This window comes from Macaca mulatta, chromosome 15 (genome assembly GCF_049350105.2).
Source record: "Macaca mulatta isolate MMU2019108-1 chromosome 15, T2T-MMU8v2.0, whole genome shotgun sequence".
NCBI classification, from domain to species: domain Eukaryota; kingdom Metazoa; phylum Chordata; class Mammalia; order Primates; family Cercopithecidae; genus Macaca; species Macaca mulatta.
In genome coordinates this window covers 65,898,461-65,921,977 of record NC_133420.1, presented here as the reverse complement: position 1 = coordinate 65,921,977, position 23,517 = coordinate 65,898,461, and the positions used below count along the sequence as shown (strand labels likewise).

Here is a 23,517-nt window from a genome sequence, read left to right as displayed (position 1 = left end):
ATTGCACTCCAGCCTGGGCGACAAGAGTGAAATTCTATCCCCCACCTCCCCCCAAAAAATTAGGCAGGCATGGTGGCAGGCACCCGTAATCCCAGCTACTTGGGAGGCTGAGGCAGGAGAATCACTTGAGCCCGGCAGGCAGAGATTGCAGCGAGCAGAGATCGCACCACTGCACTCCAGCCTGGGCAACAGAGATAGACTCCATCTCAAAAAGCAAACAAATAAACAAACAAACAAAAAAGCAACCTGCACAGACATCTGTCTGCATTCAACTCACATAGGTTTTCTTGTGGGCTGCACCAGAAAGTAGCTAGTTACACACACAACTGTGGATTTGTCTGTCTTATTCACGTTGGGCAGCATTTATTTACACATATGCAGCTACATGTACTCACCCATGTATGCATGCATGTATGTGTCTATCTACAATCCTGGACTGCAGCTCACCATAGAGCATCTTTGCAACCCCCTCCAGTCAATGCAGCTACATGCCAAGGCACATGGCTTAGCTAGTGGAACGAGGGCTGGGTCTCAATGCCCTTGTTCCCCACCCCCTCCATTAGGGCCCAACCTTCAGGACCATGACTCCGTGAACTCCCACCAAACTCATTCATGTCCATACCTCATGTGTACACACATGTTCATACATATACACACACATACACATTGGAGTGGCTAGAGTCGGAGCTGAAAAGACATGGGTAGATCTTCTTGCTTCTTAGTGGATGTGAGAGGACTCTGACTGGAGGAAGGGGAAGGATGCAGTACTTTCCATGGGCCCCTTATTCCTGTCAGCCCTCCTTGGGTCACCTGGGACAGAAAGGGGACAGGATCTGAGGATGCCTGTGCAGAAGCACCAGGCTGGCCTGACTGTGGGGGGCAGAAGCCCACTGCTCCATTGTGCGACCCCGGAAGCAGCATTCCCATTGTAGTCAATGTGGTTGGTGCCCCCTAGAGCCGAAGGTGGAAGAAAGCATGGCTCCACAGAGAAGAGATTGAGCTTGGTGAGGCCCCAGCCCTCTGAGTCACAGCTTGCCCAGGGTCCTCGTGGCTTCCGCTTGTGCTTTGGGAAGGAGAGCCAGGGCTGAGTGCAGGCTGGGAGCCAGCCCTCCTGGGTGCTCTGGGAAGAGGCAGATGAGGAGGTTCCCCCTCCTCCCAGGGTATCTTGAGCAAGGCCTGTGTCTCACCTGGGTGGGAGGGCTGAGCCAGGGAAGGGGCCTGAACAGCCCCATCCACCACGTGGGAGGCCATGACTTCTTTAAGGTCAGAGCTGGAGGAGTGGGTTCCCAGGCAAGGGAAGGGCTAAGGATGCAAGTCCCAGCCTGCTGAACCAGAGGGGCTGGCTGGGGCCCTTTTAAGGGGTGGGACTGCCACGCCTTTCATATCCTGACCCCAAACTCTTTCTGCTTGAATGGGAGTAGCCCGAACCAGTAAAGAAAGAGACCTAGGCCTTCCTTGTTGTTAGTGAGTCAGAGGTGGGGTTGGAGACATAGAAAGCTACTCACTCTAGAGTACCCCTAAACCCCTAATCTCTTCCAGAGCATCGGAGTGGGGTGGGGGAGGGGCAGAGGAAAGCAGACATGCAGACATGTTCTAGTTTAGGAAGCACTTCCTCCCACTTTGCAAAACAACTCCCAGAAATGGTTGTATTTTCCCCATTTCACAGATGACAAAACTGACAAGTCACCTGCTGAGGTCACTCAGCTACTGAGTGCTGATCCGAGATTCAAACCCCATGGGGATGGGGAGGACAGGTAAAGAGGGCAGAAAGACCAGGGAGCCACAGGTCTGAGGCACAGGGAGAGCAGGCAGCCCAGGCACAGAACCCCATTGAGTCCCTCCATGCTCGACCCCGCTTTCCAGAGTGTGCCCCAACTCTTAGGCCACTGTTGAACACTGTTCCTGCTTCTAGGCTCGAAGTGTGGGAAGCTGGCTGTGGACTGGAATCAGAAGCGGACAGCAGAGATGAATCGCCCCATTATGAGTGTCCCCAGACTCCTCCTCCTCCCCCAGCACAGCTGCCCCCATCTTTAGATGCGTGGCCTGGGGGAGAGCCCGGGAACACAAAATCCCCCAGCCTTGGGCACCTTCAACCGGATGTCCAGCTGGGCCTTGAGAAAAACCAACCTTTGACCCATATCCTGGGGACTCTGGGTTCACAGCCTGGTGTCCCTGACCTGCCCTCAGCAGCCTTTGAGGGCTTAGGACAGCAGAGGGTCATGTTGAGACAGCAGAGTGATAGGATAGAGGCTTAGATGTAGGTGGAGTGTAGATGGAGGAAGGGTGCAGAGTCCTAGGGACTAGGCTGAGGGGGACAAGACTCTCTTGCACACCCAGAATCTGAGCTCCAGGCTTGGCTTGGCCACTGAACAGTAAGGTCACCTAGATGACCTTACTGAGGTCATCTTCCCCCACCCCCACAGAGTCTCTCTCAGTGTCTTCATCTGTCACCTGGAGGTTTCAGTTGAAGGGGGCCCCCACCTCCCGGTGGGGCCTTTGTAAGAATCAAAGAAGATTGTATATGTTTCAGGCTTCGAAAACTGTACTACACAGTCAATAAAGAAAGAAAGGGTTGTGTCAAAATCCATCCCTTTAATCATAGCCACATTTCCTCACGTGTGAATATCCGTGTACATCCACACACATTTAGCTGTGTGTGTGCCTGCATGTGTCCATGAGGGCTCATGTGTGCATCTCCTTTCATGCCCCTGTCTGGGCCAGGCTGTGGGTCTGGATCCCGTGTTTATAAAAACCAGAGATAGGAGATGGGCATCTGTTGAGAGGTTTAGAGATAAACTGCTGGACATTTGGGCCTGCCCCATGCCAGCCTCAGGGGGAAGGGAGTTAGTAATATGGAGCTGACACAGACCAGTCATCACTGTGACAGGCCTAGGGGGTCCGGAGGGCTCTGGTTCACACCTCAGGATGCCTGGAGCCTCTGATTTCCCATCTCCATCCTCACTGGCAGGAAAGCTTCTGGAAGCAGGAGAGGGTTGCTTAAGAGGATGAAGGGTCAGGACCAGAGATGGAGGAGGAAAAGAAAGCTCACAGGTGGCTGGGCACAGTGGCTCATGCAGGCAATCCCAGCACTTTGGGAGGCCGAGGCGGGCAGATCACGAGGTCAAGAGATCAAGATGATTCTGGCCAACATGGTGAAACCCCTTCTCTACTAAAAAAAAAAAAAAAAAAAATAGCTGGGCATGGTGGCACACGCCTGTAGTCCCAGCTACTCAGGAAGCTGAGGCAGGAGAATCGCTTGAACCTGGAAGGCAGAGGCTGCAGTGAGCCGAGATTGCACCATTGCACTCCACCCAGACAACAGAGCAAGACTCCGTCTCAAAAAAAAAAAAAAAAAAAGTAAAAGAAAAAAGAAATTTCAGCCGGGCGTGGTGGCTCATACCTGTGATTCCAGCACTTTGGGAGGCCAAGGTGGGAGGATCACCTGAGGTTGGGAGTTCAAGACCAGCCTGACCAACATGGAGAAACCCCGTCTCTACTAAAAATACAAAATTAGCTGGGTGTGGTGGCACACGCCTGTGTTCCCAGCTACTCAGGAGGCTGAGGCTGGAGAGTCACTTGAATCCGGGAGGTGGAGGTTGCAATGAACTGAGATCGCGCCACTGCATTCTAGCCTGGGCAACAACAGCAAAACTCCGTCTCGAAAAACAAAACAAAAAAAAAAAAAAAAAAAAAAAAAAGAAAGAAAGAAAAGGAAAGAAAAAGAAAAAATAATAAAAGAAAAGAAACAAAGAAACAAAGCTCACAGGCTTCCTAGGTGGCCTAAACTGGGGCCCAGCATTAGCCTGGCCCCTGCAGCCAGGAAGGGAGTATGGAGCATCCTTTGGGCTGGGACAATCAGAGGGCTTACTAGAGGAAGAAACATTTGGCTGGGGATTTTATGGAGGGTTTTCCAGGTGAGAGACTACAGGGCCAGACTCTAGCAGGGCTGACTGCCTGCTTAGGCAGGACAAGATCAGCAGCAAGGACGCTAGGAAAGGACCCAGGTAGTGTGGGAAGGGCCTTGGGTTCCATACTGATGGCCAGAAGCTTACCCAGGGCCAAGAGGTATTTGAACTTAGATATTCGCTAAGCCCTGAGGCTCTAAGGAAGCCGTTATAGGGACTGCTGCAGTTGGAGGTCGGGAGAAGGAAGCAGATAAGGCAGAGCCTTGGCCCCACCTCCTGCTTCAACCGAAACATCTTAACCATTTTACATGAGAGCTCTTTTTTTTTTTGAGACTGAGTTTCGCTCTTGTTGCCCAGGCTGGAATACAATGGTGTGATCTCAGCTCACTGCAACCTCCACCTCCCAGGTTTTCAAGTGACTCTCCTTTTCTTTTTTTTTTTTTTTTTTTTTTTTTTTTGAGGCGGAGTCTCGCTCTGTCGCCCAGGCTGGAGCGCAGTGGCCAGATCTCAGCTCACTGCAAGCTCCGCCTCCCGGGTTCCTGCCATTCTCCTGCCTCAGCCTCCCGAGTAGCTGGGACTACAGGCGCCCGCCACCTCCCCCGGCTAGTTTTTTGTATTTCTTTAGTAGAGACGGGGTTTCACCGTGTTAGGATGGTCTCGATCTCCTGGCCTCTTGATCCGCCCGTCTCGGCCTCCCAAAGTGCTGGGATTACAGGCTTGAGCCACCGCGCCCGGCCCTGACTCTCCTTTTCAAGGTGATTCTCCTGCCTCAGACTCCCGAGTAGCTGGGATTACAGGCACGCGCCACCACACCCGGCCAATTTTGTATTTTTAGTAGAGACGGGGTTTCACCATGTTGGTCAGGCTGGTCTCAAACTCCTGACCTCAGGTGATCCACCCGCTGTGGCCTCCCAAAGTGCTGGAATTACAGGTGTGAGCCACCGCACCCAGCCTTACATCAGGATTCTGAACGAGATTACAATTGACAAATGTGACACCACTAAGAACAGTGAATAATGGCAGCCCTGAAGGTTTTAAGCAGGGAAGTGACATGGTCTCTATATACCATTTAGAAGGACCCCTCCAACTGCTAAGTGGAAGACGGGTTGGAAGAGAGAGACAGAGGCTGAAGGCCTGGGAGGAGGCCATGGAGGAGGAAGCCAGGCCAGATGGCCAGCAATGGCTATGGGGAGGGAGAAGGGTTTAGGAGGCAGAGTGAGGAGGGCAACTTGGCAAGCAGCTGAAGAAGTTGAAGGGGGCAGAACTGGGTGGACAGGAACCTCAGGTGGGGACTGAGAGACCAGTAGGACGATGGTTCTTCAAAAGGCCTGTGGTCTAAGGGCAGGGGGTGCGGGTGGGTGGTGGGGAGGAGGTGGCAGAAGGAGGGTATGCATTTGGCGATGCATTAGGTGACGGTTGTGCATGAGCCCCAGTACACTCTACCCTCTAGCCAGCCCAGTCTGGTGGCTAATTATAGGGGAGCCACTAGCAACCCACCCCAGGCGAGAGGAATAAGGGGAAGAATCCAGGGGAGGGAACAGGCTGCAGCAGGAGATTCCAAAGTCAGACTTCAAGAATGACTTCCTGGCCGGGCGCGGTGGCTCAAGCCTGTAATCCCAGCACTTTGGGAGGCCGAGATGGGTGGATCACGAGGTCAGGAGATCGAGACCATCCTGGCTAACAGGGTGAAACCCCGTCTCTACTAAAAAATACAAAAAACTAGCCGGGAGAGGTGGCGGGTGCCTGTAGTCCCAGCTACTCGGGAGGCTGAGGCAGGAGAATGGCGTGAACCCAGGAGGCGGAGCTTGCAATGAGCTGAGATCCAGCCACTGCACTCCAGCCTGGGGGACAGAGCAAGACTCCGTCTCAAAAAAAAAAAAAAAAAAAAAAAAAAAGAATGACTTCCTGGTCTCGAGACTGGAGGTCAGTGAGAACTAGGCTCCAGAGAGACCCCATAGGTTGGGAGATGGAGGTGGGGGCATTGTGGAGGGAGACTGGGGAAAGGCCAGGATGCCGTAATTATCTTTTTCCTTTTTTTTTGAGATGGAGTCTTGTTCTGTCACCCAGGCTGGAGTGCAGTGGCACAGTCTTGACTCACTGCAACCTCTGCCTCCCAGGTTCAAGCGATTATCCTGCCTCAGCCTCCTGAGTAGCTGGGATTACAGGCACGTGCCACCACGCCCAGCTACTTTTTATACTTTTAGTAGAGACGCGTTTCACCATATTGTCCAGGCTGGTCTCGAACTCCTGACCTCGTGACCCGCCCGCCTTGGCCTCCCAAAGTGCTGGGATTACAGGTGTGAGCCACCGTGCCTGGCCATAACTATCTTTTTCACCCAAACTGTTGGTCATCAAGTGGAACTGGGACTCAGTCTCAGTGCTTCCTTGTCCCTTCAGACAGGGCCCAACCTTAGCCTCTTCAGTGCTTAGGAGACCCAAGCCCTGTCCTGTGTTGGTTTCCAATCTGGGAGAATACAGGAGAGCTGGGTCCTGCTTTTGAGCTCCCAAGCCAGGGAACAGAGGAGATTTAGGCTTGAGCTGAGGTTGACCAGAATGTTCATACTCCCTCTCTCCTGGCACAACCCCACTCCCCATATCCTTCACCCTGCTCCTCTGGGCTGCTGATAAAAGCTGCATTCAAAAGCCTTGGGCAGGCCGGGCGCAGTGGCTCACACCTGTAATCCTAGTACTTTGGGAAGCTGAGGTAGGTGGATCACCTGAGGTCAGGAGTTTGAGACCGGCCTGGGCAACATGGTAAAACCCCTCCCGTCTCTACAAACCTACAAAAAATTAGCCAGGCATGATGGCGGATGCCTGTAATCCCAGCTACTTGGGAGACTGAGGCAGGGGAATCGCTTGAACCTGGGAGGTGGAGGTTGCAGTGAGCCGAGATCGGGCCACTGCACTCCAGCCCGGGCATCTCAAAAAAAAACAAAACAGGCCGGGCGCGGTGGCTCACGCCTGTAATCCCAGCATTTTGGGAGGCCGAGGCGGGTGGATCACAAGGTCAGGAGATCGAGACCATGGTGAAACCCCGTCTCTACTAAAAATAGAGAAAATTAGCCGGGCGCGATGGCGGGCGCCTGAAGTCCCAGCTACTCGGGAGGCTGAGGCAGGAGAATGGCGTGAACCCGGGAGGTGGAGCTTGCAGTGAGCAGAGATCATGCCACTGCATTCCAGCCTGGGTGACAGACCGAGACTCCGTCTCAAAAAAAAACCAAACAAACAAAAACAAAAAACAAACAAACAAAAAAAACCTTGGGCAGAAGGAGAGGGGGTTAGGCTGGCAAATGGCCCACAACAGGCGAGGCTCCTGGCTTTTCCCTCCTCCCCTACCCCACTGCAGAGGTCTGCAGCTCAGGCCTCTCTAGTCCTTTCTTCCTCCACACTCCACCCTTGGCCCCAGAAAAGCCAGGTTCAAGCAGGTGGCTTGCCTGGAGCCAGGACACCTAGATTCTCAGTAGCTGTACCCCCCAAGTTCCTGTGTGACCCTAGACAAGTTCCTACACCTCTTGGCCTTATATAAACCAGAAAATTATCCTCCCCACTCATTTCTGAAGTAGAAGAGGAAGTCTCCCTCTGGTTTGAAACGCCCTTCTTCTTGGTCCTTGGTTCCCTGGGGCAGTGTGAGATGCCTCCTTCTCCCTCTCAGGGGTAGATGAGCACATTGGCCTTTCCTGTGAAGGGTAGGGGTGACTCACGTGCCCCAGGCTTCCCCTCGCCCTTATCACTCACCTGGATTAATCTGTGACTCATAAAGCAAGTACCGGATGTTGGGGGGTTACATGTAAACTTAGGAGAGGAGGGCTGGCTCGCCCAAATCTGACTTAAGAGGTCAGGGACTGAGAAGCCCTGAGGATTTCAGTGACTGTAACGTGCTGTATGGATCCCTTAGGTTTGGGGGTTTTGCTTTTTTCCCCCAAAGTATGGAGCTGGGCAGAGGAAAATAGGCTCTTCAGCTAACAGGATTCTGGGGTAGAGGAGATTGTCAGATGCCATAGCCAGAAAGGAGGATCCTTGTTGAGTTCACTAAATGGAACTACGTAGAGAGGCTTAGGCCAGTCAGAACATGGGGAAACTCTGTATCCCAGCACTTTGGGAGGCCAAGATGGGAGGATCACTTGAGTCCAGGAGTTTGAGACCAGCCTGGGCAACATAGTGAGACCCCCAGTCTCTTAATAAAACAAAAACAAAACAAAACAAAACAAAAACCTGGGAAAAGCAAAACCCCAAAGCTTTATTTAAAGCCAGGGGAAAGAAATCCAGGGTCCCTGCCTCCAACTTGAGAGCTTTTTCTAACCTGCCCTCTAAAAAACAGAACAGAGACCCCCTTTTGCAGCAAACCAGAGCTGGAGGTGAATACCGACACACACAGACTAGCACATACAGACGGGTGCACATGCACCACACACAGAACAGACAAATCATGCCATACTTAAGATCCACTCTGTCTCAGTCCACCTGCAAAGTTAAAGGCAGAGACCCACCAAGGCAGGCACATCCATGAGGGTGCTTAACCATTATCCTGTGTACACTTGCTCACACATAACGCTTTCTGCTAGGTTTTTCTCCTTCCCTTCCCCTGGGGTTCCAGCTCCTGACTGCCCATCTCCACCCTCCCCTGCTGTCCTGGCCCTTCAGCTAAAGCCTGAGCACCTCCCTACTCTGGAGCCGGGGCCTCAGTGATTAGACAAGAGTCATCCTGGGCTGGGCAAAGGAGCCTAGGGCAGTCACCTTGAACACTAGCTTGCTCACCTGTTTTCCAGAGAAAACCTGAGGAAAACAGATTGGAGCTGCAACTGTGAGGGATTGAAATTAGGGCTGGGAACAGTGGCTTACACCTGTAATTCCAACACTTTGGGAGCCTGAGGTAGGTGGATCACCTGAGGTCAGGAGTTCAGGACCAGCCTGGCCAACATGGTGAAACCCCATCTCTGCTAAAAATACAAAAAATTAGCAGGATGTGGTGGCAGGCGCCTATAATCCCAGCTACTTGGGAGACTGAGGCAGGAGAATCACTTAACCTGGGAGGCGGAGGTTGCAGTGAGCCAAGACCGTGCCATTGCACTCCAGCCTGGACAAGAGTGAAACTCAGTCTCAAAAAAAAAAAAAAAAGAAAGAAAGAAAGAAAGAAAAAAAGAAATTGGACCTGGGGCTTCCTGTCCACCCACCTCCCCAGTGGAACTGCAGCAGGGAGAACAGGAAGGTATGGTGCAGCACCTTGGGGTTATAAATTCCCAGCCCTCTTTCCTTGCCACATTGGGCATTGGTCAGCTGACAAAGTCATTACCATACCTATTCTATGGGTTGGAAGACTGAATCCAGCAAAGGTAAGTGATTTGCACAGGGCCATATGAAGTGGCAGGGCCAGAGCTCATTTCCCATTGGGACTGGTAACTGCGCCTCTTAGAACCACCTGCTATAGTCCTGCCTGGGGGCAGAATCCACCCCTTTCCCCATGGGGATAATCCAGAGCTGGGTTTGTGAGGGGCCTAAAGCTACAGGCAACTCACCTGGGCATGAAACAGGTGATCTGCCGAAGTTAAAGGCAGAGTTTAAAGTTAAACTCTACAAAGTTAAAGGCAGAGACCCGCCAAGGCAGGCATATCCATGAGGATGCTTACCCATTATCCTGTGTACACTTGCTCACACATAAGGCTTCCTGCTAGGCTTCCAGCAAACCCTGGCCCTCCCAGGAGCCCATGGAGGGACTGTGGACAAATAGTCCAAAGGACCAAGGGAGGCAAGAGGAAGAGCCAAGGGTGACCATGGACCATGGGGCTCCACAAGGGATGGGATTACATTTCACTCCCTGAAAATAAAGCCTGGCACCTTGATGCTTGAAGCTCATGAATAAATGGCAAAGGGAGAGATGTGGACTCCAGCTCATATGGCCAGCCAATTTATTCCCTCCCTATTCTAATTTCAACCCTGGGCTGAGCTGCTCCATGGCAGTGACAGTAGAGGCAAGCAGTGATTCACAAAGACCAACAGTTGAGACAGAATTGGAGGCCAGAGTTCCCACACGCAGCTTCTCATCTTGAGGATGGAGCTTTCTAGCCAGGCATCAAAGTTCCTCCACAACGGGCCCCTGCGCTGAGCCTGTGCTCTCACTCAGAAAATGAAGGTAAATAAAAGTACCTACTCCCTACAGCTCGTAAGACTGTATGACCAAGTTTCCGCACATAAGATACGGACACCACCACCTAAACCCGCCTGGCACCTATTAGGCACTCAGTAAATGTCAACTCTATAATCTCTTAGGCTTTCTCTTTCACCATCACCACCCACTTGTTCCAGGCAGAGTTCACAAATGGATTCCCTTTACTTTGCAATCTTCCAGTGGGCTTCTCTGCCCTCCATCTGCCTGTGCTGGATGGTCCCTGAGCAAAGCACTGTAATAGGTGCTAGGAAGGACAGGAAAAAATCTATGTTCAAACATATTCCTTGCCCTCAATGAGTTTACATCCAGGAAACCAGGTTAAAATTATGTGAAAGGGGCAGACAGGCCAGGAATACAGGGAAATTAAGCAATTTAACTTTTTATTTAAAAGAGATGGGGTCTCGCTGTTGCCCAGACAGGTCTAGAACTCCTGAGCTCAAGTGATTCTCCCGACTCCCTAAGTGTTGGGATTACAAACTGAGCCACCATACCCAGCTGCAATTTAATTTTAAATCGGCGTTCAAAACAATAGAATTTATGCCACTGTGTGTGCCTGCCAAGTGAATTGAACAGACAGTAACTGCTCTAACAGTTCAGGAAAGATCACCTCAGGCTGGGGGCGAGGGATGGGCTTAAGGAGGGGCACTATTTGAGCTGAGTCTAGAAAAATAGCCAGAATTACAGGAAGTGGAGAGGCCGCCAGAAAGGGGGTGTAGACTAGACTGAAAGGAGGCAGCATTCTCTTCCTTGGGCCCTGGTAGCTCCTAGGGAGCAAGACTTGAGTCTCCCCCATCTCTGCAACCCCACTGCAGGTAGGTAGTAGTGGTAGTTTGTGACATGAACGGACAAACAGCAAGGGCAGATGCAGCCAGCGGGTAGCACCCAGTGCTTTTTGCACCTCTCCAAGACTGGGGGACTACCAGTCCCCCGACCCCTTGACCTACCCAACCCTTTCTTGTCCTCAGTTCTTTTCCACTGTCTCCACCCTGGGAAGTGGCATCAACACAGGAGGGCATTGTGCTCCTTCAGTGTGGTCTATTCAAACACATATAGCCCCTTTCCACTGCTCAGCATTGGTGATGTGACTCTTTGAAGGACATGCTAAGTCTAGGCACAGGTCCTGGCAGTAGGAAGGAGACAGAGCCTCTCCCAGGCACACATCTCCTTCTCTGTTTCTGGAAGAAGACTAAGAAAGGAGTGGGAAATTGGGGAAGGTCCAGGCCCAGGGCTAATAGCTGGATGGATCTCCTGGGTTCAGTTCCTGAGCCGACTCCCACTCCTCTTCTGGGATGGTCAGGACCAGGAGACTACACGGGCCACCATGCCCCTGCCCCAAAGCTGGAGCATCAGAAAGTTGGGGCTGGGCTTTGTTGGAGATGATTCAGCGTGTTCAGCCAGCAGGCCCTCCATGGAGGATTCATGTCCAAGGAGGGTGGAGGTCATCCCACTGACACCATGCTCTAGAGGTCGAATGTCCTGCTGTCCACCTACAGCTTGCTCCAGGGCTGGGATCACACAGTCCACCTCTCACTTCGGGCCTCCACAGTCTGCACCAGGCCTTCACCCAGCACAGCAAAGTCCTCCAGGATTGCTTCTACATTGGGCACCATTACCAGCTCCCCACCTCGAGACATCACCATGCGCCCCTTTGTGCTGGAGGCCTGGGGAAATCAGAGAAGAGATGCGGATTGGGGGTCACAACGGCACACCCAGAGACACCAGGCTGGGTGCAGAGTGGGGGTGGTGCGGATAGAAACACAAGCCCATGCACTCCACACCTGACACAGGTTTGCCCATAGAACAGACTACACACAGACATGCATACCCACACAGAACCACGTGCACACACTCAGGAACACGGCTGTCACCAGCCAGCACACCTTGAAGGGTTGGGGCTGGAAACTGGTGGGCTTCCAGAGGACACCAATCACCTCTCCACCATGCTGGTCATAGAAGAAAAGGGCCAGATCCCCAAAGGCCTCCTAGAAAGAGACAGAACAGAGAAGATTATAGGCAGGCACTTAAGAGTTCCTCCATAGCCTCGGCTTCACCTGGAAGTCCCCTCCCCAGGGTCATTCAGTTGTTTAGGACCAACCCTGAGCTGCATCAGATAGAGCTGAGGAGGATCGTAGCCCAGCACGGGCATCAGGGATGAGGGCCCCGGCTGGCTGAGCAGGCCTCGGCAGAAGGAGGCAGCTGGCGAGTCCACGGCCTGGCGGTGCCGCGGGATATGGCGAGGAGACAGGCGAATCAGCACATCGTAAATGTCCAAGGGTGGCCGGAACACTGTCTAAGGAAGGGGAGAAGGAGGGGTCAGCAGGACCTCCTTGACTGAGGAACTGAACCACAAACCTCTCCATATGCCCACCTTGGTTTCCTCCTCCTTCCCTTTCATCTGACCACCCACTATGGGCCCACCTGCCCATCTGAAGACTGAAACACCAAGACCCACAGAGGAAGCAGCTGTTGCATAGCCTGGCAGGAGGAGCACAGGCTAGAAACAGGAGACCCAGATGGAACCCAGGTTCCCCAGGCTGCCACCCCAGGCACCACAGCAGCTTCAACACCTCCTCTGTTCAGTCTCACCAAACAAGGGGACCTGGCCTCCTGTGAGATCCCCGAACGCTGAACTTCCAAAGACAGAATCCCCAGAGGCCCTGGAGTCACTGCTGGTCAGAAGCTTACCCTGATGTCCCCAGGCCCCCGGGGATCCATGAGCTGCTTCTCTAACATGGGCAGGGCTTCAGCTGCCAGGACCACAAGCTGCTGCAGGATCTGCAGGGTACAGACACATCAGACTGGAACTGACAGTGGGTCTCTCCCAGCTCAGGCTGGGCCTGCTTTTTCCTTGGGAAGAAAACCACGCATTAGGGGGCAGGTATGGGGTTGAACCTGGGCTGAGGGTCCATCCTGTGTCCACACAGAGTGCTTTCGGTCTTGGGGGGTAACAATGACCATGACGGGAAGTTGTGTCCGAGCTGCCAGGAAGCCACTGCGGATCTCCACCTGCTCCTCCACTAGAGACAAGAATGGATCCTGGGTCAGCCTGCTCCTCCCTGTAAGACACCCTCTACTGCCCCTGGTCTTCCTACGGTGCCCCTAACAGCTGCTCATCAGAGGTATTTTTCAACACCCCCCACCAACAAGTGGCAAAGGTGACGAAAGGGACATTGCATTTGCCTCAACTGGGTGGGGCATTAATCTCCCAACCTCAGCCCAGAGGCAGAATTTTCCACTGCTTGGCACCCCCAGTCTGGTTTCCGGGCCTGCACAAGCTGAGTCTTGCCCCTGGCCCCCTCCCACTATGGGCTTCCACACACCTGGAGAATTAGGAACCTGACACCCTGCTCTCTGCAGAGACCAGGAGTGCCTCATGTTACAACCAGAAACCACCATTCCCACCCCCACCAAGAGGTCTGAGTATCTATGCTACACTTCCTAGCTCTGTGCCCTAATACTGCTCACCTGGCATTCAGGATTCCCCTTCTATTCTCCTCTTCCTTCCACAGTCCCCCAATGGGTAGCTTGCTTACCACCCTACCATTCTGTCTGTGACAGTTAAGAGCAAATCATGTCATAATGGGTAGGCTGTTCACCTGGACCTCTTCTTTTTTTTTTTTTTTTTTTTTTTGAGACGGAGTCTCGCTGTGTCTCCCAGGCTGGAGTGCAGTGGCGTGATCTCGGCTCACTGCAAACTCCGCCTCCCGGGTTCACGCCATTCTCCCGCCTCAGCCTCCCAAGTAGCTGAGACTACAGGCGCCCGCCACCACGCCCGGCTAGTTTTTTGTATTTTTAGTAGAGACGGGGTTTCACCATGTTAGCCAGGATAGTCTCGATCTCCTGACCTCGTGATCCACCCGCCTCGGCCTCCCAAAGTGCTGGGATTACAGGCTTGAGCCACCGCGCCCGGCCTTGGACCTCTTCTTCATGTTAGGCTTAGACATCTGGGGCTGGGGAGGCACAGAGAAAACCTAACACTGTCAGGGAAACCCTTGCCTGCAATCCATAAAGGCAGTTCTTCCAGCAGTCTGATCCCTGTTCTGCCACTTACCAGTAAGCTCATTGTTGAGGTTGACAATGAGGGGGTTATTCTTCCAATCAAACGTTGATACCAAGTAAAGGAATCGAAGGAAGCCAACCTGGGGGGAACTAAAGGGCTGGAGTAAGTAAAGAATCCGGGGCCCAGCCACATATCCCCAGGCTTCCCTCAGGCTACGGAGCTCAGACCCCCTGGTGTGGACTGGGGGGTGCAGGGCATCTTAGAACCCCTTCTGCCACTTGCTCAACAACCCATTCCCATGTAAACTTAGGGTGCAGCACGAAGGATGATAGCTGGCCCCAAGGGAACTTCTCAGCTAGGGAAAAAGTGGAGGGAATCACCTGGGAGGGGTGAAGGGCTCAGGGTGCAGGAAAAGGGCAGCGGCCACCAGATCCAGGCTCTCATCAGTGAAATCCTCACCAAGAAGCTGGGCACGCACCCACCGCTTGGCCAGCCGTGCCACACCAGAGAAGGCTGGGTGCTGCTGCTGCAGTCTGGGTAGAGGAGGCGAGTGTCAGCAAGACTCAGGCGCCCAGGGCCCCACCCCGCCACCGCCACTGTTCATCCAGCCCTACCCAAGGCCAGCCTCAGTGATAATAGGTTACATGTGTAATCTCATGTTCTCTTAACAAACGCTCCAAGAAGTTGATCCTAGTGTTATCTCCATTTTAAAGATGAGGAACATAGGGACCAAAGAGGAAAACCTGACCATAGGGTCACAGTCAGTAAGTGGCAGAGCCAGGATACCAGAACCTGCCGGACTCCAGAACTCATACCCCTAACTATGATACCATCTGGCCCCCAGAGAGACAGGTGGCTAGGCGAGGAGAATGGGGGCAGGAGGGGCCTACAGACAGGAAGAAGCTGTGTCAGTGGCCTTACCCGTGCAGGGCACTAGTGAGCAGTGGCAACTGCCTTGTGTCTCTCTCAAGGTGGAGGGAGGCAGGTGTGTCCCTCAGTGAGATCATCCCCTCTGGGCTCTGCACCTCCTTCAGGATCTGGGGCTCCCGCTGATAGGCTACGCGAATCCGAAACACAAATCCATCCTGTTGGAAGAAGGTACGGAAAGAGAAGGATGTGTCGGCCCAGGACCCCGGGAGTACTCTGAAGCCTGCAGCCCTGTTCCCCAGCGTGGTACCCACAGGGGTATCTTCTTCCATGCCCTGACATCCCTGGTGCCCCCCCGCTGCCGGGGACATATCTGCCTGCACCAGCCTAACCTTGAGGACATCCGTGTGTGTGGCAGTGGCACGGCACTGCAGACCATGCTGTTGTGTCAACAGCTCTGCCAGGCGCAGCTGGAAGGCAGCTCGGACCCGCTGCACGGCCTCAGCGTCCTGTGGCCACTGGCCACTGCCCTCCAGGTGACAGACCACTGATGGAGAAGAGGAGTCAGAGGTCTCATACTGTGGCCTGGAGCTGGAACTATCCCTCCTACTCCCTCCCAAGGGCCCTCTTACCGGTCATGGGCTCTACATATGCTGGACAGGGCTTATCGAGCCGGGGCAGCAGTGAGGACCGCTCCTGCAGAGGCTCATAGAAGGAGGAGGCTGGTCGGACTGGAGTTGGTGGGAACACCTGTGGAAGAAGGGGGGCTGAGGAAGGGGCCTGGGACTGGGAAGGAGTGCCCAGAGTCAGGAGTTAGAAGCAGGGAGTACTGGGTGACTGGAGCAGAGGTGGGTTACTAAGCAGAAAGGTCACCTGCACCGTTGCACCTCACCTCTGTGTAGCGCAGCACTGGGTGAGCTCCCTGAACAGCAGACACGGTCAGTGGGAGACCCTCTAGCCCCCACAGTAGGCGACTGAGGTCGTCGTAGCAACATACCGCCACTGCCAGGGCCTCCTCGCCTGTGCTGGAGGTCTGAGAGGGAGAAGACGGTCAGGAGGTTGGACTCTACAGAAGGCCAGCTTCACCTGGATTCTGCCCCAGCTCAGGCTGCAGCAGAGCCAGCACCGCCGCCTGCTGGACACGCCAGGAAGTGCAAGCTGGCTGAGGCGGAAAGAACTCTCTCCACAGACTCTACAATCACTAGCCTTGACCCCAAGACCCTTACCTGTTTCAGGCCTTGGATAAGTGCATCCAGGGGGCCCCCCACATAGTGGACACAGGTTTCTGGGATGTCGGTATGGCTGAAAAAGAGGCACAGACACAGTGAGAAAATTTGGGGCTATGTTCTTGCTCAACTGCCTGGGCCAGACCCCTGAAAAGGCTCCCCAGCCCATACTGCCTCCTGGAATCCAGATGCCAACACTCACAGTGCCAAGAGGTGGGTGACCACCTGGTGGGGAATAAGGCGCTTCTGGGACATAGAGGCTGCCTCCCAGACCACAGCTTCCCGAATGGCTCCATCCTGGAAACGCCGAAGCTCCGAGCGGAATCCCCAGAACTGGCGGAATTTAGCAGCCTGAGGAGGCAAGGGTGGTAGTAGAACTGGGGAAGGAAGGGCTCTGCGGACCCTCCCTGACAAGCTTTGGTCCAGGTGCCACGGGGAAGAGCCGTCCCACTCCTTCCAGTGTACATGCCGGGGTCCCTCACCTCAGGCTGGTCTGCCTCTGGACCCAGCTCAAGGACACTGGTCAGTCCCTCAGGCCGGAGGAGGAGTCCCAGGGTCAGGGACCCAGAGTCTTTGTGCTTTGGTGGATCTTGGCTGATGCCCCACTGCAAGATTTCAAAAGGCTGAGCTCAGTCCTCCCATCCTCCAGCCTGGCCTAGAAACCTACTTTCTAGCTAGGTAGAAATACCTTGCTAGAGGAATGGCATGTCCTTTGTGTCTCTTGGGACCCTGGATCCAGCCCAACTCAGACCCAAACTCCCCAACCTACACCACCTCACCTCTGGGACTGGAGGTCGAGAGTGAGCCAGGAGCTTCAGCCGAGTCCCCAAGCCCTGCTCCAGGAGGGTGGTCAGGGGGCCCAAAGCAGCTGAGACATAGTCCCCCCCATTGTCCTGCAGCTCTGGCCAGAGCTTCAGCCGGTGGCACGCTGCCTGCAGGCAACTCAGTGGATGGAGACTGGAGGGGTACAGAGGGCCAAAGAGGAGTAAACAGGTTGCTGGTCCCTAGTACCACCTCCTCCCTGAATGATCTGAGCACCTGTCTGAAGACGTTTGCCCCACCTCTGTAGCCCCAAAGAGACAGGACCCGCCAACATACCCTGTCACCCCTAAACTCACTGCAGGACGTGGTCGAAAGCCCGGATCATGGGTTTGGGAGTCATCAACAGCAGCTGGAACCCGTCGTCAGCTCTGCTGTCCAGCAACGTCATAGACAGCCGTGCCTCATACTGTACCTGGAGCCACAGAAGGGACCATCCCTGTGCCCTTCATTGATCCAAGGGCTTAGACCAGGAGACATGCCCTAAACTTAGCTCTTTGAACAGGAGTTTCTGGGGTTCTGGTACTCACAAAAGGGACAGAGTCTGGGCTGGGACATCAGGGGAACACAGACTGGGGGCCCATTGGTACCTGGTGGTAAGTAGAGGCAGTGACATCAGCACAGAGGTTGAGACGGCCTGAGGAGTCCAGGAAGACAACGGAGAAGGCCTGGTGGAAGTCAGCCAGGGCCGGCTTGGGGGATGTAGAGAGAAGCAGGTCAGGATTGGCACCTCACTTGCAGGCCTCCTGGCACAGACCTGGCCCTTCTCCAACTTACCAAAGACGGATCTGAGCTGAGACATAAACTGATCCCGTTGACTGTCAGGTCTGTAGTGGCTGAAGTGAACCACAAGTGTATTAGAAGGTATCCCTTCTGGGGACCCAGTCCTAATGACACCCTCCCTCAGCTGATTCAGTTTGCTCATCTGTCTGATGGCAAAAAACCAAAAGACCCCTGCTAAGATGAGGATTCCCAAAAGGAGCAGAACCCCGGCCTTTCCCCACCTAGTTGCCTCACCCAGAAACTGCAAGACGCTTCTCAGGACCTGGTAGCCACTCATGGTGGTATGGATCTTGTGTGTAGACACAAGGAAGACAACCAGCATGGAGACAAGGAACCCAGTAAACCCACCCTGGCCCTGAAAGAGACAGAGGGAGAGGCCTGAAGTCAGAGCCTACCCATCACACAGGCACTCAGGTAGGGAGGCTGGGCTACCCCCAACTCACCTTGTCCAGCTCCCGCTGCCGCAGCCAGACCTTCAGAAGTGCCACGCCATCCTTCAGACCCTGGGCTGAACCCAGCATGGTTGACAGGAGCTGCAAATGGGACTCGAGAGCTGTATCCTGAAGGACCCATGTATTGTAGTGGGGGGTAGGGGGCTCTGGGCTACCTGTGGGATGAAAAGGGAAGCCATGAGAGGAAAAGTCCCCCACATCTCTTCCCTCCAGCTCCACCTCAACACCAGGGCCTGCTCACCATCCCCTGCAGGACTCTGCCCTCGGTACCAGGCAGAGCGCACATTGTTCTTGGTTGGCAGCAAGCGGCACGGGCGGAAGAAATCAGGCGGAGGGCACGGATGCAGACGTACAGTGACCAGGCGCTCATCCTTCCCTGGCAGAGACAGCAGGTGCTGAGACTCTGCAGGAGCCCTTGGAGTCAGAAGGCTCCCCATCCTGTCCCCCCATACTTGAGGCCTCTGTGCCCCCTCCTCCAGATTTACCACCCCATGCTATGCCCTCAGCCCAATGTGTGCCTCTCACCACGCGGCCGCAGCAACAGTGAGGGTTTCAGGTGGCAGCCATTTGTGTAGGAGAAGCAAACACTGCCAAAGAGGGGGTCCTGGGCCAGGTGGTGAGCCAAGTGGGCCAGGTAGAGGGCACGCTTGCGGAAGTAGCGCTGGTTCAGCCCATCCTTGTCCTGTAGGATTTCCTGGAGGGGCCAGGGGAGAAGAGAAGGCCAGGCATATAAGTGCTTGTGGAGCTGTGGGCCAAGGTGAAGCCAAGGTGAGAGTACCAGGGCTCCTCTGCTGACAGAAGTGCCTGAGCCACAGTTAGTAACACTATGCCCAGTTCTCATATCAGGAGGGCAAAGTTCCCAAAGGACAGCAACTGGCCCAAGGGATCTAAGCTGCCTTCAGGATGCTTGCAATGGTCTGCTCTTCTGATTTAGAATTCAGGCTTCAATCCCCTGGCAAGCAGCAGATAAGAAAGAGGGATCCAGGATTTGTAGGTAGTCAGGTGGTGGGCCTCTATTCCCTAAACCCTGGACCTTACCCTGGGCATGGTCAGTGCCACATCCACATTGATGTCTGGCCGGATGCAGGTGCCCAGAAGGTAGCTGCCCACAACAGTAACCTGGGCTGGGGGCAGGAAGCGGAAACAGCCCTTCACGGCATAGGGCACTTGGTGGAGGGGCACTCGAACCCCAGCTGGGAGCCATGCCTGGTCAGTGAGCTGTGGGGGCAGAGACAGGGACACATACTGATTCAACTGCCTTCCTCACATGTACCCTGTATGTCTAGAAGACATCTTAACACATCGGTATGTTTGAAACCAAACTCCCAATCTTCCCATAACTATGTCTTCCTTGCTAAGACAACTCTATATGAGTTTCTCAAGCCAAAACCACTTAAATCACCTTAACTTATCTCTGTTAAGAATACCCATTTTACTACCAAAATGTATTCAGAAATGGATCACTTCTCTAAATAGAAAATTTTTTAAAACAGAGAGAGAAAAAAATTAAAAAAAAAAAAGGATCACTTCTTTACTTTCCTCCCTAGTTTGAGGAGCCATCATTTCTTAGTGCCTAGATTAGTTCCTAACTGGTCTCCCTAATCTCATCGTTGTCCATCTCCATTCTACTTTTGACACAACAGCTGGAGTAAATTTTTCTAAAACTAAACTTTTTAAGGCTGGAAAAGTGAACTTTTTAGGCCAGGTGGGGTGGCTCACACCTATAATCCCAGCACTTTGGGAGGCCGAGGTGAGCAGATTACCTGAGGTCAGGAGTTCAAGATCAGCCTGGCCAACATGGTGAAACCCCATCTCTACTGAAAATACAAAAAAAAAATTAGCTGGGTGTGGTAATCCCAGCTACTCAGGAGGCTGAGGCAGAAGAATCGCTTAAACAGGAGAGGCAGAGGCTGCAGTGAACCGAGATCGCACCATTGCACTCCAGCCTGGTGGAAAAGAGCCAGACTTTGTCTCAAAAAAAAAAAAAAAAAGTGAATTTTTAAACATCAGAGGGCATCAGTGCTCTGCAAAATAAAACCCAGCAGTGGCTCCCCATCTCACCCAGAGCAATAGCCAAACTCCTTATTTTGGGACACAATGCCGTGCATGATATGCTACCTTTCCCCATCACCTTTCTGAACTCATCTCCTTCTATCTTCCTCATTCATTCCAAGGAATGTACCTGGAACAATCCTGCCTTTGTGCTTTTGTACTGGCTGTTCCCCCTTCCTGGAATGCTTTCATTCCCTTAGATATCTATATAGCTGACTCACCTATTTCAAGTCTTTACACAAATGTTACTTCAATAAGGCCTACTTTGTGAACACCCCACTTAAATTTGTAAACCACTCCCATCCTCTAATACTCCCAATCCCCTTACATTGCTTGTCCTACTTTTTCCTTTTTCCAGTGTTTACCACATTCTAACATTGCCATAGAGTTGACCTGTCATGCTTATCTATTAACTATAACCTCAACATTAGAACATAGGCTATTTACTGATATATCCTAAGAACACAAATACTGCAAGGCATGTAAGTACTTGCTGAATGAATACACAAATGACCACGCTCCCAGCTAAGCTTCCTTGCTGTGAGAATGAGCTCCCTGCACCCCAACCCTTAAAGAGAGTAACAGCAAGGCCCCTGTTTGATACACCCCCACTGGAGGTCTCTTGTGCTTCTCAGTTCCCCAGGCCATTTGCTTACCTCTGTCTCAGGGACTGAGGGCACCCTCACAACCCGCTGGTTGACCTCCCGTAGGAAGGCATCAATCCGATCCTTCTTCTTCTCTGACAGCCTTACTTCCTTTAGTAGCTCCTCTACCTGTAAGAGAGGGTAGAAAACAGTCCATCAGCCTCAGGGTCCCAGGTACACCCCTTGAACAAAAGCCCCAGACACTCAACAGTACCTGTAAACGAAGCAAGCTGGAGTGGAACAAGATCTCAGTCTCCCGAAGGTGATTAAGCTCCTCATTGGTAGGCTCCTTGTACAGTTCTGCCCGGCTGAGCTTCACTGGCTGCAGGAGGCCCTTCGCTGGAGGCTCAGCCAATGTACGCTTCCTGGAGGATGCCTTCTTTCCCTCTTTGCCTGTGCCTTCCAGGGCTGGTTCCATCACCTGTGACCAGTGAGGGAGAAGCCATTGTGAGGTAATAGGTATCTAGCATCTGCTGCCTAAAGTGCCACCATGACAGGTTGTGGGTAAAGGCTTCACCTGCTCTGTCCCTCTTTCGAATAGGAGTCAGATTTTGTAAAACTCAGGAGAATCGTTACTTCAAGGAACATTACTGAGTGCTGAACCGAAAATTCCTTAAGAGCTCTTGTGTCTACCTGACTCCACAAGCATGGAGCTCTGTTGAATTGGTAGGGACAGAAGCTGACTGGGCCCAGGTCGGACACGGTGGCTAATGCCTGTAATCCCAGCACTTTGGGAGGCTGAGGTGGGCGGATCAGGTGAAGTCAGGAGTTCGAAACCAGCCTGGCCAACATGGGGAAACCCTGTCGCTATTAAAAATACAAAAATTAGCCGGGTGTGGTGGCACATGCCTGTAATCTCACCTACTCGGGAGACTGAGGCAGGAGAATCACTTGAATCCAGGAGGCAGAGGCTGAAGTGAGCTGAGATCATGCCACTGCACTCTAGCCTGGGCAACAGAGCAAGACTGTCTCAAAAAAAAAAAAAAAAGAAGCTAACTGGGCCCTGCCCTAAGTAATGCCCAAGCCCCTTGTATTTTCAGGAAGTTTCCTCTTCTGCTGATATAGGCCTGGGACTTCTCAAATGTCTTTTCCATTCTCGCTCCAACCAAAATCCTGCCAGGTTCCATCTCCTCAAGGAAGCCCTGACTGCCTCAGTATATACTAAGTACTCACTGATGGAAGGAGCTAGAACAGACTGGACTCCAGAGGATACATTTAGCCAGTCATTAAATCCTCAAAATAATTCTTGAAGACACTTGAAGTCCCACTACTCATTCGAGGTTCCACAACTGGTGCACCCACACCATGAGCAGGCTTCAAAGGCAAGCGTGCACGATCCCAAACCTTTTCCCTTACAGCCGTGGGCCCATCCCCTCCACGATCCCTCTCACCCCAGAGAGCCTTACTGGAGCGCTCCGGGAGAGGCACCGTATGCCCTCCGCTAAAGCGGGGAGCACAGAACTGGACACAAGTTCTGTGGAGGGAGGAAGATCCCGCTTATCGTCAAGGACGACCAAGTTAAGGAAACGACCCAAGTGTGGGTCTCTTCAACTTTGAGGTGCAGATTTCCAGAAGGGAGCAGAGGCTCTACTGGCTTCACTGCTTCTAACCAAATACTGCCAGGTTCCATTTCCCCTAGCAAGCCCTGTCTCAGTGCCACAGGCTGGAAGCATCCTCCAAAATGGGCCGCCGGCATGGCCTTCACCGGCAAGCTGTCAGGCCCCGCCATCTCGGACCCTGCAGCCAAAGGGGCGCACATGGAGCCTCTGTTCCTCCCAGAAGCCTTAACCCACCTCTGGCTCTCCAATCGCTCCGCACAGCTGCTCTCCAGTTGGCGCCGGCCCCATCATTCGGGGTCCAGGACTTCAGATTCTAGCCGGGTCTACACTGCATGGCTTCCCACGTGGGCGGAAATGCCGAACTCCAGGCCCAAGTCCAGCCCACCCCAGTTCCTCAGGACTCCACCCACTCCAGAGCTACTGGATTATCCATCGACTACTCGCTTTCCATTGGCCAGTCAGTCTCAAGGACAGCCCTTTAGGGGAGGAGCCAAACGGGTTTCTCTGATTTACGGCCTCTTTGCGCCGCTAGAACGGAAGCCTGACGGTAGCTAGGCGGTTGCTTTGTTTTCCTCACTTCCTTCGTTTGGGTCCAAACGGGAAGGGGCGAGCTAGTTTGGTCGTTTTGGTCGGGTTGTTTGTTTACAACGGTTATTCCTCCCTTTTTCTTTATTTACTACACCTTATCAGTTAACCTTGTTAGTTCTACCTCCAAAACATACCTTGAATTTACTCAGTTTTCTGTGTCTTGACTGCCAGGTTTAGCCCATAACATCATCTTGTTCCCGGATTATTGTTATGGCTTTTCTCCAGTTTTTACTTGTTACTTAGCTTATGACAATTTCAAATAATTTAGTTAGTTTTATTTTGTTTATTTATTTTTGGCGTAGTCTCGCTCTGTCGCCCAGGCTGGAGTGCAGTGGCACGATCTCTGTGCCCTGCAGCCTCCGTCTCCCAGGCTCAAGCGATTCTCGTTCCTCAGCCTCCCGAGGAGCTGGGATCACAGGCGGGTGCCATCACACCCGGCTAATTTTTGTATTTTTACTA

At 53.1% G+C, this 23,517-nt stretch overlaps 1 protein-coding gene across 5 annotated transcripts; it reads right to left on the bottom strand.

The window, feature by feature from the left end:
• Nucleotides 1-10,431: 10,431 nt before the first annotated feature.
• Nucleotides 10,432-22,826, bottom strand: NOL6 (nucleolar protein 6). 5 transcript variants are annotated; one of them, XM_077965959.1, is made up of 26 exons: nt 22,705-22,826; nt 21,126-21,332; nt 20,924-21,040; nt 19,254-19,433; nt 18,741-18,909; nt 18,457-18,591; nt 18,207-18,370; nt 17,998-18,118; nt 17,758-17,816; nt 17,550-17,672; nt 17,280-17,419; nt 16,941-17,118; nt 16,644-16,766; nt 16,364-16,512; nt 16,162-16,237; nt 15,828-15,968; nt 15,568-15,685; nt 15,328-15,482; nt 14,990-15,153; nt 14,449-14,601; nt 14,120-14,217; nt 12,961-13,085; nt 12,754-12,843; nt 12,164-12,358; nt 11,949-12,050; nt 10,432-11,729 (listed from the first exon to the last, which is right to left on the bottom strand). In XM_077965959.1, the coding sequence occupies exons 1-26, from the start codon at nt 22,759-22,761 to the stop codon at nt 11,580-11,582; spliced, it is 3,489 nt and encodes a 1,162-aa protein (XP_077822085.1). In that variant the 5' UTR covers nt 22,762-22,826; the 3' UTR covers nt 10,432-11,579. The 5 variants fall into 5 exon arrangements, with proteins under 5 accessions (XP_077822085.1, XP_077822086.1, XP_014973027.3 ...); XM_077965960.1 differs by having other exon boundaries at nt 17,571-17,672; XM_015117541.3 differs by having other exon boundaries at nt 17,280-17,395; nt 17,571-17,672.
• Nucleotides 22,827-23,517: the final 691 nt, after the last annotated feature.